The sequence below is a fragment of the Protomyctophum parallelum genome, assembly GCF_964188405.1.
Source record: "Protomyctophum parallelum genome assembly, chromosome: 21".
NCBI lineage: Eukaryota > Metazoa > Chordata > Actinopteri > Myctophiformes > Myctophidae > Protomyctophum > Protomyctophum parallelum.
Genome location: NC_139713.1, coordinates 24,828,323 through 24,843,979, shown reverse-complemented (window position 1 = coordinate 24,843,979; position 15,657 = coordinate 24,828,323). Strand labels below are relative to the sequence as shown.

At 44.6% G+C, this 15,657-nt stretch overlaps 1 protein-coding gene across 1 annotated transcript in view; it reads right to left on the bottom strand.

Annotated features, from left to right (window-relative positions):
• adamts6 (ADAM metallopeptidase with thrombospondin type 1 motif, 6) overlaps positions 1–15,288 on the bottom strand; it is a 96,581-nt gene extending 81,293 nt beyond the window's left edge. The window contains exons 1-7 of the mRNA XM_083793157.1: positions 15,149–15,288; positions 13,494–13,991; positions 12,568–12,974; positions 8,730–8,899; positions 6,614–6,839; positions 5,087–5,170; positions 2,886–3,031 (exon numbers count right to left, since the gene is read on the bottom strand). Of these exons, the coding sequence (XP_083649283.1) occupies positions 2,886–3,031; positions 5,087–5,170; positions 6,614–6,839; positions 8,730–8,899; positions 12,568–12,974; positions 13,494–13,587 (1,127 nt within the window). The 5' untranslated portion in view covers positions 13,588–13,991; positions 15,149–15,288. The remainder of the gene's footprint in view (positions 1–2,885; positions 3,032–5,086; positions 5,171–6,613; positions 6,840–8,729; positions 8,900–12,567; positions 12,975–13,493; positions 13,992–15,148) is intronic.
• Positions 15,289–15,657: the final 369 nt, after the last annotated feature.

The following is a 15,657-nucleotide window of genomic DNA, read 5'->3' as shown; positions in this document are numbered from 1 at the left end:
TACTATCTTGAAAAATAATTTTAAATAGTTCAACTAGCAGATCTACATCCATACATTATGGCTATTATAACTATTTTCATAATAGTAATATAAATATATATAGTAAAAATGGCAAATACGTGCATGATATAGCACATGATGACATTATATGGGCACATTTCCTAATAATGATGACTCAACCAGGCAAGCTGGTACACTTCACCCTTCTTGAGATTCTAACTAACTGCCTTTTCTGTGGAATTTCTTAACCTCAGACTTCCCAGTAATTCTTTTTTTTTAATTTATATTTTTTGTCCCACGATTTTGTAACCCATTTTTCACCCCTGTGTCAATCATCCTGTGATGTGATCCTGGGCTCTACACACCCTCCGCCAACCCAGGGAGAGCAACGGACTTAACTCATGCTTCCTTCATGCTTGAGTGTCCAAGTTGCTCCTTTACACCTGACAGGGGGGAGTTTCCCTGGTTGGACGTAGCGCGTGGAAGGAGCACGTTATTCCAACCAGTTCCTTTCCCCTCCAGCAGGCGTCCCGGCTGGCCAGGGGGAGGCAGTTTAGAGACCAGGATTACTGCATGTTTTTGTGAGGGTACCTACCCTAGGGGACACGGGGAGAACATGCAAACTCCACACAGAAAGGCCCTTTCGCCAACCCCGCCTTACTGATGACGCGGAGGAGGAAACACGCCGCCAGCACCCACAGCGCCCCGAGCGGGAATCGAACCCAGGACCTTCTAGCTGTGAGGCGACAGCACTACCAACTGTGCCACCGTGCCCCAGACTTCCCAGTAATTCTGATAACATTGATGCACTTCCACGGAACAGTGCACTAAACGTTTAGTGCACTGTTCCGTGGAAGAAATTACAAAATCTTCACTTTTCTACATTACTAAATGCATGGTCAGGGACCACATGCAATACCTCCACGGACCACCAGTGGTCCACGGACCACCTGTTGAAAACCCCTGATCTATAGGATCACAGACTGCCTCTCTAGTCCCACTGAGCTGCGGCTGTCCTCTAAATGTCATTCAACACACCACACACACACACACACACCCCCCCCCCCAGGTCTTCAACAGATCTACAAGCTTTTGTGAGGTTGTAGATTGGCTACTTCGCATGACACTTTTGTACGACAAAGTATTAATTCATTAATTTACAGTGAAAAGAAAATTCAAAATAAAGTTTTTTAATTTTGGAAATACAAGGTTTCAGCCTGACAAAATTCAACAGCGGGGGCTTTGAAAGGCTCCGAAGCCCCGCTGTACGTGTGTGCACGCGCGTGCGTGTGTGTGTCCCCATCCGTTAGTGTCCTCTATCTCATTTCGTCTCCGTCAGGTGCAAACCTCGTCCAAAACCGTTACCTTTCAGCCAGGATTCAAATTCAAAAACAGCAAACATAGCAGATCCACAAGCTCTAAAATCGTGTCGCTATGCGCCAGATTTCGAGCTTGCGGATCTGCTATACTTTTGATGCTTTCGTGTGGCGCTGTAGTATGATCAAGTAGGGCATACATATTTTTTACGACAAAAACGCATAAAAAGTTGGAATATGGAGATAAGAGGTTTCTTCCCTGCAGCGACGACAAAATGAATGTAATCCAATAGAGAAGAGCAACACTGCGGCATTATGCTTTAGGATTCACATCATACATTTCAATGAATGATCCAATCACTGCCAAAGCTTTTAACCTTCTGAAAAACCACCGAGACCACAGCTAATTCAATTTAATGTCATCCTCCCTCCTCTCCTCCCAAACTTCTCTACCGCTCATCAGTCCTTCTCTCTCCCTCCCTCTCTATCTCTCTCTCTCTCTCTGGCTCAGTTCCAGGTCCATAGCGATTAGGCACAATCTTGAGGACATCCAGACTTGACAACCATTACAGCAGTGGTTGCGTTCTCAACCTATTTTGACCTCTGGGACCACTAGCGTATTTAAAAAAAACCTCAAGGACCACCCTACCCTAGGTTTCTGCTGCGTTTCCTAAACCAGTGGTTGTCAAACGTTTTCATGTAAAGGACCTTCAAATGAATATGTATTTGGCTCACAGCTTCCATCACTGAATGCAATTTCAGAAAAAAACAATGTGAGCCCCAACTCACCGAAACCTCTAAAGACAACGCGGAGATCACTCACGTCTGAATATCAAACAGTTAGAAACAGACTCAAAGAGTTCATCATCATAATGTTTAGTGTGTCTGATGGCTCAAAGAGTTCATCATCATAATGTTTAGTGTGTCTGATGACTCAAAGAGTTCATCATCATAATGTTAATTGTGTCCGATGTGTCCTCATTGATGGCTCTGTGTGTGATGGATTAGAATGAGCTGCTTGGCAGAGTGCAGCTGTACAACACTACTTAACATTCACAGTCAGCATGAACTGTCTTTCATATAGAGCTGGATCCGCGGACCGGCAGGGGTCCAATAGATCAAGGGTTCCCCAAACCTTTCAGGCCGTGACCCCCCAAAATAATAACCATGTTTGAACTGGGGAGCCCCCAAAATGATCAAAATTTCAACTGGGGAGCCCCCCAAAATAATCATATTTGAACTGGGGACCCCTACCTACAATAATCATATTTTGTGCTGGAGAGCCCCAAAATAATCATATTTGAACTGGGGAGCCCCAAAATAATCATATTTGAGCTGGGGACTCAGAGCCCTGACACGCACTTGGAATTGTAGGAGAGGCATTGTAGTTTGACTCGGTTCCACAGATCAATATTGTGAAATAGCCGAAGCAAATTTACAAATGAAACCAAATGGATCATTACGGGTCCATTTGGTTCCATTTGTACACTCCCAGTGTTATTGGGGTACACAGCATTAAAGCATACCAAACTGGAGGGGTCCCAGCTTTATGTTACAGTGTGTACATACCGAGTGATGAGAACAGCGTTGTCGTGATGAGCCATCCCATTCTCTGGAATGCTGTTGCCGTCACCATGGTGACTGAGGATGGACTTCTGCCACTTACAGAAACTGTCTAGAGACTTGTCCGCATGGTGGTTGATCTCCAAGTTTGGCTGTGACGCGTACACGCACGTGCACACACACACACACACACACACACACACACACACACACACACACACACTTTCCTTAATTTTTACCAATGATATTAACATTAATATGATATTGATATTAACACATTAAGACCCGAGTTCGATTCTACAATTGCCTAAAATCAGTAGTACTCAGACTCTTTAGTGCCAAGGACCCCCAGAGGAGAAGATTTGTGTTAAAAAAAGAAATTATTCACACTTAAGATTTTTCAAAAATATGAGGTGTACAAGCTCGCAGTGCAGCACAAAGTGACATGCTGTTAGCTTGTGTATCTGCTTTTTGAACATTTTTGTAAGGGTGGATTCATCAGTATCATTACTCCCCTGCCAGTGAGGAGCCCCCACCGGAAGGACACACTATTGTATCCGACTGACTCCCCTGCCAGTGAGGAGACCCCATCAGGATACGCAGAGCCTCCGTCCTACTCCTCCCGCCCAACACTCCCTGCTGACAGGTAGGAGTACGTACCGTGACAAATGTCACCCTCCCCACCCGGCTTCCGACCCCCAAACATGAGCTAATTGTGTTCATATAGACACGCAATAGAGAGGGACACGCCACGGTGGATTTGAAACACACAACCTCTGCGGTGGTGGTGGGCAGGCACTTTTACCACTGCCCCACCCCAGTGCACACCATTTCTGTTCAGACTCTTACGAATAGAAACAGTATTTAGTAGTAGTATTTGGAGTATTTGGAGTCGTCCAAAAAAGGTCGTCCACACTTTTATGTGATATGGTTATTGGGAAGAATGTACCAGTTATGTACCAGGTTAAGTATAACCTTTGTTTAATTGAAAAAGGTACACATAGTATGACTTTACGGCAGAACATTTTAGTGTTGGCTTTTATCCTGTATAAATAGCTTGGTATGGCCCCCTCAGAAAACACACTGTAGACGGACTGACACACTGTTTTTTCATCATATTAAACGTACAGCCCATGTAAAAGACCTCGATCAAGGGTCCCTGAGGGGAGGTTGTCAGGGCGATTCTCCGTGGTGGGCTCTTTCATCTAAAGTGGCGGTACAAGGTCTCGTCCTCTACGAAAGCCTGGAAAAGTAGCTGATCTGAAAGCTTACAAAGCATCTCGTCGCAATGCTTTGTAAGCTTGTAGATCGGCTATTTTCGGCAAGCGACACCATCATCTATTGGCTCGTTCCTGCAGCAATGCAGGCGTGCCATTAACAGTGTTAAAGTTACTCTTAAACAGTAATGTATTACTTATTACTTTAAAAATGTAATATAGTTACACTACTTATTATTCCCTGCCAAAAGTAACTAGTTACTTATTACTTTACTTATTACTTTTTTTCTCGCCCCCAGTAATTGCATCTTTTGTCCCCAAAATAATTACTTTGTATTTTCAACATTAGCAGTCCCCCGATACTTCACACGTACGTCGAACAGACAAGTGCGCATTGTTTCAGTATCCGCCCTAGAGTCTAGATCTAGAGTGGATCAGCATCCTGCAAAGCAACTCGACCCCAACCCAGTCTACCATTATAAATAAACACTCAAACCCACAGTTCCACCAAGGCTTGTGAAAATAGTAACATGTTACTTTTGGAAAAAAGTCAATGTAATATTATTACTCAAAATATGAAAGTAACTAGTTACGTTACTAGTTACTGGAAAAAAATAATTACTGAAAGTAATATATTACTTTAGTTACTTGACAACACTGGCCATTAATGACGGTAACACACACCCTTGAGTGTAATATTGCTAAAAAGTAACAGTGATTGGTCACACTTCAAAGTCAATTAAAAGGCATGGTAGCAGTTCATTTTAAACGCTGGAAATATGGTAGGCCACTTATGTTTGGCAAATTTGGAATTCTTTTGATGAACAATAAACAAGTTGTATACATCTCAGAAATCTGTGTTTCAGAAAACCATTGTTGAGATCAGGAGTGAGTCTCAGGTAAACTCACCCATGCTCATACAGTACACAGGGATACTTACATAATTAATATGTTTAATTTCATATTTAACATTCGTCTCCCAGAGCGTACCTGGTCTTCTGTGAGGACAATCAGTCGGGTCACGATGATGTTCACAACATTTCCCAGACTGGCATCACGGTAAAGTTTGGCAACCTGACCTCCAGAAAAGAAGAAAAGACACAAAGTCAGACAAATGGTGTCCACGTGTTACACAGCTGTTGAACACTCGGTCTTGATTGTTTGATTTAGTCGGTCCTGGTGCAAGTGGAAGACTATTCTCTTCTAGAACACTGTTTCCCAAACAGTGGGGTCGGGACCCATTTGTGCATCTCAATGTGGGGTCCCTGAGGGGTCCCTGAGGGGATTCCACGGGGTCCCCAGATAAATGATTGGAAACTAGATAGGCCGTTTGGTTTATTTATTTGCACGTCAAACTGGGGTCCTAGAAATTAACCGGATCTACATCCCACGGTGCCTTGCAATTTGATGCGTTGTGGGCTTGTAGACAACAAAATATATATCTCTAATAGACTAGTGATCTGTTCTCGCTCCGAGGCTCCGAGCCGTAAATCAATGTACAGGGGTCATCGCCATGCTTGCTTGGGGTGGCCATTTTTGTCAAGATTTCAGTTTTACCATGGACATACAAACTGAGTAGACAAACACATAAAGAGCTAGCCCTAAATGACCATTACAGGACTGTAACTCAGAGAGTGTACAAATGGAACCAAATTGACCCTTATGGGTCCTGAGGCAATTTGCTTCCATTTGTACACTCTCCGCGTTATGGTGGTACTTGAAAATAAAACGTTTGATAACCACTGTAGCAGTGTTCACTAATGTGCCATACATAGTGGCATAGTAAATCAGTGTCAAACATACATGTATTCTGAAGTCCCTGGAGACTGACATTCAGTAATTGGGTCTTATGATCAAATTAAGAACATTATAATGGTGCGTTAGTGTAAAAACTAAATGTAGAATTTGCCACGGACAAGGCCTAGTCTTGCCACGGACGTATTGATGACCTCCGATCATAACGATTGGGTCTAAAGCAGGGGTATTCAACTGGCGGTCTGCGTGGCACCCCCTTGTGGCCCCATAAAAGAAATCACACTCGTGTGAACTGAGTGGTGCAACTCCCCTCACCCCCCCGCCCCCCCCCCATCTCTCCCTCTCTCCCCCCTCTCTCTCTCTCTCTCTCTCATTAGCAGGCAACAGTGCGTGCAGCACTAATACTATCTCTCTCTCTCTGTTTCTGGCAACAGCGCCCCTACTGGTACTCATTATACTGGCTCATTAACGACCACACATAGGTGAACCACACATAGGTGTACACGGACATTGCTGGTTGTAGGAGTGGTTGCACCACTCAAAAAGAAAAAGGGGGAGGGGGGGTTTGGAGGGTATTCCCCGACAGCATAATTGGAGCAAATATCATGCAATGTGCAGTAGCTTTGCATCTGTACCTGCAACTCTATACTGTGCTCCCTAGGGATCAATAAAGGTATCAATCAATCTATCTATCAATCAGAGAAATAGATCTATCAATCAGAGAAAACAAGCGGTCCAAGTGAAAAGCAGGATCACACTTACAATATTCATCACAGACAGTATGTAGTGCTCGATGTCTTTGCGTCCATGGTAGCCGACCATCATCTTATCGGCGACCACCAGGGTCTCCACGAAGCGCTCCGTGCTCACGGAGCGCCTCTGTCTGTGGGTGCCGTTCACGTGATCACTGCTGCTGTTCTGTGGTGCGGTGGGCGGGTGGTGATCACTGCTGCTGTTCTGCGGTGCGGTGGGCGGGTGGTCATTGCTGCTATTTTGTGGTGTGGTGGGCGGGTGGGCAGGGGGAGGCGTGCTAAGGTGCAACGGTGTGCTGCTTTCTAAGACATCTGTGGATCAAACAGATGTCCAGGACACTGGTTAAGATTTCATGGATCAAAACCCATGAAGACCTGACCTGTGATTTCTTCATCTGGTTGGCTTCATGAAGAACAGTAGGATCATAGGTTTTATAACAATATTAACAAAACATTCTTTTACATACTGTATTGTGCTTGTTCCTCAGAAAACAGAGCGCTATCTTGGGGAGGGGGGGTGGAGGTTTCACAAATCGTAGATTAGGATTAACAACATTTTCATTTGTGAGATTTTATTCCATTGTGTAGTTATTATTTACTCATAAACTCCTTTTAATAATTCATTGGTTAAACATCCATGAAACCCACAGCCAGTTCCAACCTGGCTTCCCTATTTATTTAGGGCATGATGTCACTGCAAAGATTTAAAGAAATGTCCAGAAATAGCCAAAATAGAAGATCTTGATTAAAGCTTGGGCACTGTGAAGAATGTAGATGAACCTTTTGAAAACGTTTTGCAAATATTTGAGTACTTTTACTTTGGAACTGCCAAGCATACTTGCCAAGCATACTACAATACTGTTACTTTTCAGGTTTCAAATAAAAAAAACAAAAAATAGCAGATCTGCTACATTTGATGCTTTAGTGTGCCACTGTAGTAAGTAGGGTGTTAATTTATGGTGGGAAAAAACAAAAAAAGTTTGAATATAGAGATAAGAGGCTTCTGGCCGACCTCAATGTTTATATTGCGGTAATGCTACTAACCCCCCCCCCCCCCCCCCCCCACCCAAAAAAAAGAAAAAGGAGAATGGCAGATGCAACCTTGGGGAATCTGCCCCTTTGAACCTTTGCCGCTGAAGCAGCCTTTTGCTTTATGACCCAGATGCTCTGGGAAAAACCTATAAGATGCTACGTGTCAGGGCATGCTTAGCTTCCTGCCCATGACAGTCTGTTGCACTTTGCTATAAGACTGTGGCCAAAAGAATACCTAAATATCCACCTGGCTCTCGCCTGCCTGGTGCCATCAGAGCTCACAAAATTGGTTGGGAGCTGAATGCTCTGTCGCAGGAAACACACAGGATCATTTGTTTCTATATATAGGACAGGCAAAGATTCTGTAATACAAAATAAAAAATACAGTTTCAAGGGCCAAGTTCTCTTAGCCTTTGGCACTTGAAGCAAACATTTCCCCCCTTTTTGAAAAGGCGGAGGATGGCCTGGGCCGGCTTAGCGGTCCAGGCACCTTGGCTGGTAATCCAGCATGACAGTGTGTCGCAGGTTCGTGTCCCGATTGCTGTGTGTCTCCCCACCCCCCATCTCCCTCCTTTAGCCCGAGTTATACTCGGTCATGCATCATTTCTCGTGCCGGAAATGGGTCAGCGTAATTATTACGATGGACGGTGCATTATTCTGACACCACGTTGGTCCGACTCGCCCCATTACTAACTGGCCCTGACCGCACGGCACACGCAAAGCCACGTTGTCGGACTAAATGCGCCATCGGAATGCGCCGATCTACAACTCACATCACGTTGTGGCCTCGGCACTCTTGTGTGCTTATAGATCGGCTATTTACAGCACGCGACACCGGCAAAAAACATTCCAGCAACTAAACATAAATCAGGCTTTTTTTTCTCTCTCTCTCTTACAGGTTGGGAGTTGTTGGCCAGAGCCAAGGAGCCGACTATAGCACACAAGTGAGCCTTGGTCATGATGTCCACCCCAGGAACCCTGGGCCTAGAACCAAACCAGTAACTTCCTCTAAACCTGCTACTGTATTTATAGCCAGTCCCTTTTTCCCCCCCTTTTTACGTCAGTCCGACTCCCACCCCAGACTGTGGGTTTACCAACCTGAGATGCCACAGCTGACTTCCTGGCTGTTCTCTTGCGGTGAGGGAATGGCAGACATCTTATAAATTATGTGCTGCTGCGCCTGCTCCAGGTTCCATTCACTAGAGGAGATGTTCTTCAGTGGCTCTATTAAATACTGCTCCTCCTCGGTTGTTATAACGCCATGCTGGTGGGTGGGAGGGAGACAAACAAGAATCAGCGGAAGAGACGGTTTAGAGAAACGCGCAAGCAACGCAAGTGCAAAATGCAATGGTGGATGGATGGATGGATGATTATACAACAGGTTGTTTTTATTGAATATCTTAGTTATTATGACATTTTGTTGACGTGTTTTTTTAGGGTAACAGTTGTATAAATCGCAATATTGGTTGTGCTTTACCGTCATCATACACTTCTGCGCTGCCAGCGGGACTTGCCTATCGGCTCGTTCCTGCAGCAACGCAGGCGTGTCATTAATGACAGTAACACACAACCTCATCAAATCCTGTACACTCAAGACACGCTCCATATATGGCCAGTAAAGAATTCATTACATATGTTGATCTGACATATGGCCAAAGCGCCAGCGCTCGCCAAGCAGTCTGCCGTCACCCAGACCAATGCGTGCACGTGGCCTTGCCCTTTAAGTCAAGGTCGCTTCTTACTTACTTACTACTTACTGGAATTATATAACTGTCCTAAATGTAGTTCTTGGCGGTGAATGGTGATCATATTTTTATCTCCTCACTGCTTTACTAAGTATTTCAAATGTTTTCCGGTAATACAGTTGCTTATTCCTACAGGAATCCAATGACGTTACATATTTGCCCTGCAACTTCCATATATATGTAAGATGCAGGGCAATTATGTGGCAACCTACAGCACACTGAAGCATTTTGAAAAGTCATCGACCATCATGTTATGCAGGGCACCACAAAGCCCTTTTTCCAAATTAACAAACTGAACGCGTCTATTTGCGTTTATTAGCTTTTTCCCACACCCTTACTGCGCATGCGTGGTTGCCACAGCTTCACCCTTAATGCACATGCGTGGTTGCTTTACTGCGCATGCGTGGTTGTGTTACACCATCATTTCATTGCCTATCGAATTTTGCCACTCGAGCTTGCAGATCTGCTACTTTTGATCTGTGATCAAGTAGGGCGTTCATTTATGACAAAAACACAATAACTTAAATATGGAGATAAAAGCTTTCTGCCCGTCAGCGACGATATGGTGTTCTCTCAACCTTGCTCTTGCCAACACGTTTGGCTGGAACCAACCAGAGCAAAACATGCTTTTCTCCACATGATTGCAATTGCTCAAAACAAACAGGACCTTTTACTTTCCAGGCATTTTGATATAAGGAGGATAACAGCTTTCAAAATGGTTCCAGTTTTCTTGATTACCAGAGCCTAAGGACTAATAACTCAGCCGTGGCAATTATTTTTTACACATAATTTAGAACTGTCTTAATGAGCGACTGATGGAGTAAATTGACAACTTTCTATTGAGAGCCTAATTGTCTTTTTTGTTCGTCACATTTGCAAAACCTTTTGGAATTCTGAACACAAATGAACAAAAAACTAAATTTGACTGGCATATTTAAGACAAACCATTGCAAAAGCTTGACTATGCCATTTATTTTAGTGAATAACAGTATTATTGTTTTCCCAATCTGTATGGTAGAGTATCAATACAATATAACTCATATACATTTTGGCTGGTTGTACTGAATTGATTGGTCTCCCTGCTCATCTGTTGAGACATTTATATCCTGTGTCTATAGTTTGGACACCACTTTTGGCACGATCCTGTTTCTGCTTCGACACAGGTCCAAATTCTATTTCTCCCTTGATAAAGCAGGCAGACTCTATTCAGACTCTAGTCAGCACTTGCACAAGAGACCCGGGTTCAAATCCGGGGTAGAACTACAAAGTTACATAGTGCAGCTTTAAATTGAGGAAAGTCTGGTCATGCTGATTTAGAGTTTCTCTTCCCTAGCGTTGCCTTTTGGCCCAAGTTGTTTTAAGTGTCACCGTGCCAAGATGGCAGAGGCTAACATTATATCAAGCAAACTACAATTGCCCTAATCTTTGGCACGAGGTCCAAAGGATTGGCTGAGATAAACAAAGCATTTAAAGATGTCTTTGACATCAGATCTGTGGGGAGGTAAGCACAGCAGTAGCTCCTTGTGCCTCACAGAGCACTGCTTCTCAAAGCTTTTCCTGTGGGACCTCCCCAAATTCATATACTTGGCCACGGACCCCCATCATACAGGATTTGAGTTGTTGAAGCAGCACTATGTGACTTTCCTCTTCTACCCCGGATTAGAACCTGCGGTTTTCTGTGCAAGTGCTGAAAGTTTTACCATTGAGTTAATAGTGCCTGCCTGCTTGCTCAGGGGATGAATTTAATCTTGACTTTCACAAATCTTTGTTTGAAAAACTAATGATTTAGAAGGCATTTGTAGAATCAGCCTCAGGTTTTAATGGGTTAGAACTACAAGAACCCTGTAGCGCTCCCTATTACGGTCATGTCATATAATAGGTGAAAATAGCCAGCTTGATGCATTGTGAGCTTGTAGATCGTCTATTTTCATCTCAGAAATTTGATGTAGAGGCGGGAAAAAGTATAGACCCGGCCACAAAGTATAGGCTATAGAGTTGAAACTTTAAAGGACCACCCCTTTTGCAACCAGATCTTATTTTAATTATGTTTGGGTGACAAGAAACTGGGGGGTTTTATGTGGGTAATTTGTGTATTTAGATATTTTAGTATTTCAAAGTGTCTGTGATGTCATGGACACTGGTCTCACTGCTGGATTACTACAATGACCATAATGCTTTGCTGCACTCACCCCACCTTGTGGAGATGGAGAGGGCTGTCTTACTAAGACAACATGTAGTCCAGGAAGGAAATGAGACCAGTGTCCATGACATCACTGGCACTTTGACATACTAAAATAAAAACACGTATTACACACATAGAAATCCCAGGAAGGTGTTCTCCCAAACATCATTAAAATAGGATATGGTTGCAAAAGGGCGGCTGTGGCTCAGGAGGTAGAGCAGGTCGTCCAATGATCCCTGGGTAGGCGGTTCGAATCCCGGCTCCTCCTGTCCACGTGTCTAAGTGTCCTTGGGCAAGACACTGAACCCTACATTGCATCCAATGACTCGATCGGTGTGAGCTTGCCACCATTGGTGTGTGAATGTGGGAAGTGAGGACGCTGGCGTCGACTGTTCGCCGCTTCACCTCCCAATGTATGAATGAATGAACCATTGTAAAGCGCTTTGAGCACTTGGAAAAGCGCTATAACAATTGTATTCATTATTATTAAAAGGGGTGAGGTGGCCCTTTAAGATGGTTATTTTCTGGCCATTTCTGTCCACTCGGCCCCAAGAGGGCCGTTGACAGTTCAGAATGATGCCTACCAGTGACATCATCGGTTTAAAGTAACCTCTTTAACCGGTTTTATACTTTGGGGCAATTAAAAAACAGCAGTCTTGGGTCTAAAGGTGCTAAATCTCATCAAATGGTGGACTCTGTCACAGGGCTGTATTTTGCTTGTCTTAAGTACCAGGTCTTATGTCTTATTCCCTAACTTGAGTAAACTAAAGACCTGGAGGCGTGATCAATGCCATTTGGCTATTCTGAGTGGCCAGAGAGACATTGATCACGCCTCCAGGTCTTTAGTTTACTCAAGTTAGGGAATAAGACCTGGTACTTAAGACATGCAAAATACAGCCCTGTGGCTCAAATGCCAAATAAATAATGGACCTTGATATGAAAAGGGTTGAAAGCCACTGGGTTAAGTAGTACATTTGAATGAAAGAAGCAGTGAGTGTTCCTTACCAGTCCCTTGCAGTTGCTGAGCGCCACCCTGGTGGTGCTGTCCTGGTTCTGTAAAAAGCCCATGTAGTGGCAGCTGTCCACCCGGTCGTGGCGCCACTCCAGACCCTCCTTGCCCCAGTACTCCACGGTGAAATGTTTGGACACCAGGTGAGGATTGAGGGTCAGGTTTAGGTAAAAGTGCTTCCCGTAGGCGAACAGTTTGTAGAACAGGCGAGACTCAGTGGCGGGGTCCGGATCCGACTCGGCGGGCTGTGGGGGTCCGGGCGCGGCAGAGGGGGGGTCCCCCGCACCCCGTCTCCGGCGGCCCGGCCGGTGGTGCTTCACCGTGTAGCTCAGGAACTCTCCGTTCTCATCCACTCGCACCGGCACCGTCAACTGATAGTCCTCCAGGTAGGAGAGGAACTCCTCTGGGTTTGGAGCGAAGACAAAGTTCATGGAAGAGAGAAAAGAGAGGGAAAGGGAGAGGAGAGGAGAGGAGAGGAGAGGAGAGGAGAGGAGAGGAGAGGAGAGGAGAGGAGAGGAGAGGAGAGGAGAGGAGAGGAGAGGAGTTCACATGTTTCCAACAAGCATATGTCATCATCAGTGCTACTACATTTACTTCTAATGTAAACAATCAGAGGACTTCATCCACCACGGGTCATCATGACAGTGCATTCATCCCTCCCGCCCTTTTCTTAAAAAACAAACTAGCAAGGCCACCAGATGTTTCACTATCTCCATGTGCACATTAACATGAATCCAACACAACGCTACACAAGTCTATGATGCTTTCTATGAAATCTATGAGAAAGTTGAATCTGCAACACAATTTTATACAACATGTAGTGGGGGGTCCCTGCTTCATCTCTCCTTAACCTGAAAAGAAAACAGTGGAAATCCCCCTGTTTATGACCCTTTCTATTGAACGTGCATTTGTGTCGGCATACCTTGAGATCTGTGTCCGTTGACGCTTTGAAGTTCTGCAGCAGCCATGACCACCAGGCTCAGTGTCCAAGTCAGCGTCTTCCACAAAATTTCCATAATTCAGAAAAATATCTGACATGGGGGTAACAGGGAGAGCAGAGGGCGCTTTTTACAACAAACGAGCTAAAAAAAGCACGCAATGGGTCCGCTGCCACACCATAACAAGTCCATGGTCTGTCTCCCTTTTCACCATGAAATGAGCTCTCTCGCTGCGGTGCTTGGATAGCGGCGGTTGGCGGTGGGTTGCCGGGTCTCAGATTTCCCCTGACAGTGGACACTTCCAGATGTCACTGGCATTGGAATCCGAGCTGGTGTCAGCGGCAGCAGCAGCAGCAGTAGCAGCAGCAGCGCTGTAATCCATCCAGCCCACCACACCACAGGGCCACTTCAGGTGGAACTCCAGGGGAACAAAAACAACAGATCTAAATCGGGAACTTGTCCTGGCCACGCCATGTGCAGCTCTGCGCAGACAGACAGACAGACAGACAGACAGACAGACAGACAGACATTACACATCTCAACCTTCACTTCAAGACAATACCATTTTGGACCCCCATTTAATACAATTATGTTTGGACCCGTACTGACTCCGTATAAGGGTCAATTATTTGGGACGTGCCTGGTGGGCCCCCAGACTTGACATTGAGAAACAGTGAATTCACATGATTCTTTCTTATGATTATTTAACTGACCGAGTTTATGTTATATATCGTTTTCTTCCAGTAAACACGGCAACAGTCTTTTTGTCACTTTTCAGCCAGTTTAGCCTACCCAAAGATGTGAAGAAATGCAGATCATGTTACTGTGAACAACCCATACATACATGTGTGGAGTCTTATACACTAAGTGTGCATTCTAAATTAAACAGAAGCAAGCAAGATAATAGGCTCTCAGCTTGAAGATTATTGTTGCATACTTGTGTTGCATTGAATGGTAGAGTAGATGAGGGGATTTAAAACGAGGATTAAAATGCAAGGCTACTACTAGGCTATATGGATTTAACACAACTTTAGTGTGCCGGGTTAAAGCTGTAGGTCACACACACACACACACACACACACACACACACACACAGAATTAAATGAACAGGCTAAAAGGGCATCCTGCTAAAGATCTGTATATAACAATGCAAGGCACTGAACCCAAACCCCTCAGACAACCCAGTCTGGAGAGAGGGCAAATCTTTAGAACACTCTAGTAGTGGCCCTCAAAGTGGAGTCCAGGGACTCTCTCTCTGGGGTCATAAATTGACCCTTATACAAGTCTGCAACTCTGACAGTGTACAAATGGAATCAAATGGATTGAGAAGCACTGGTCTATTGCCCTTGTTGTGTTTAGATTTTAAAAGGATCGTCTCGTTTCATCTCGCCACTGATTCAGATACCATCCCCCCCCCCCCCCCCCCCCCCCCCCCATGCGAAATGCACTCGACTCAGCTTTTTAGCCTATAGTAAACATTGCGTTGTAATTACAGAGTAATTACTCCGGGCGGTAGAAACTTTTGAATGGTGAACCAATATTGTCCCATCAGAGCTCAATGATAATGGCTGAGAGATGAACCGTCTCTCTCTCCCACAACGGACGGTTTGAGTAGTGTTTCTGTGTAGAAGATAGTTACCGTGTTCCTCTTCATTGTCACAGCGATCAGTCCAGAATGCAGGGCAAACGACACAAAACCTCCTCAACTCAAGAAGACAATAGACTTGCTCTCAACAAGTTCCGCACACACATTGTGTCTGCTGTGCTGCTCAGTTTTTTTCCCATAGCATCATTCTTGCCATTCTCAGACTTATTTTGGCGAAGCTGGGAATGGAATACAAATACGGCTTTTCTCTCGCGTCACTCGTCACGACGAGCCCACGATGATCACGAAGGATTGGTTCACCGTGAAAAGTTTAAAGACAGTCTTTACGAAACAGTTATTCGGCATTCCAAGATCTTGGACTTGCACATAAATAAAAAAGAAAGAAAAACGAAGGGGGGAAAAGGAAATGTCTTCTATTTCCAGCCCAATCCCTTTTTTTCTCGTAGTTATGAGGCTAGACTTGCAGCGGTGCTGCTAAAAACAAAAAGTGTGTCTAGTCTTTAAAGTGAGTGTAGATTATCATTGTGCAGAGAGTAGGTAGG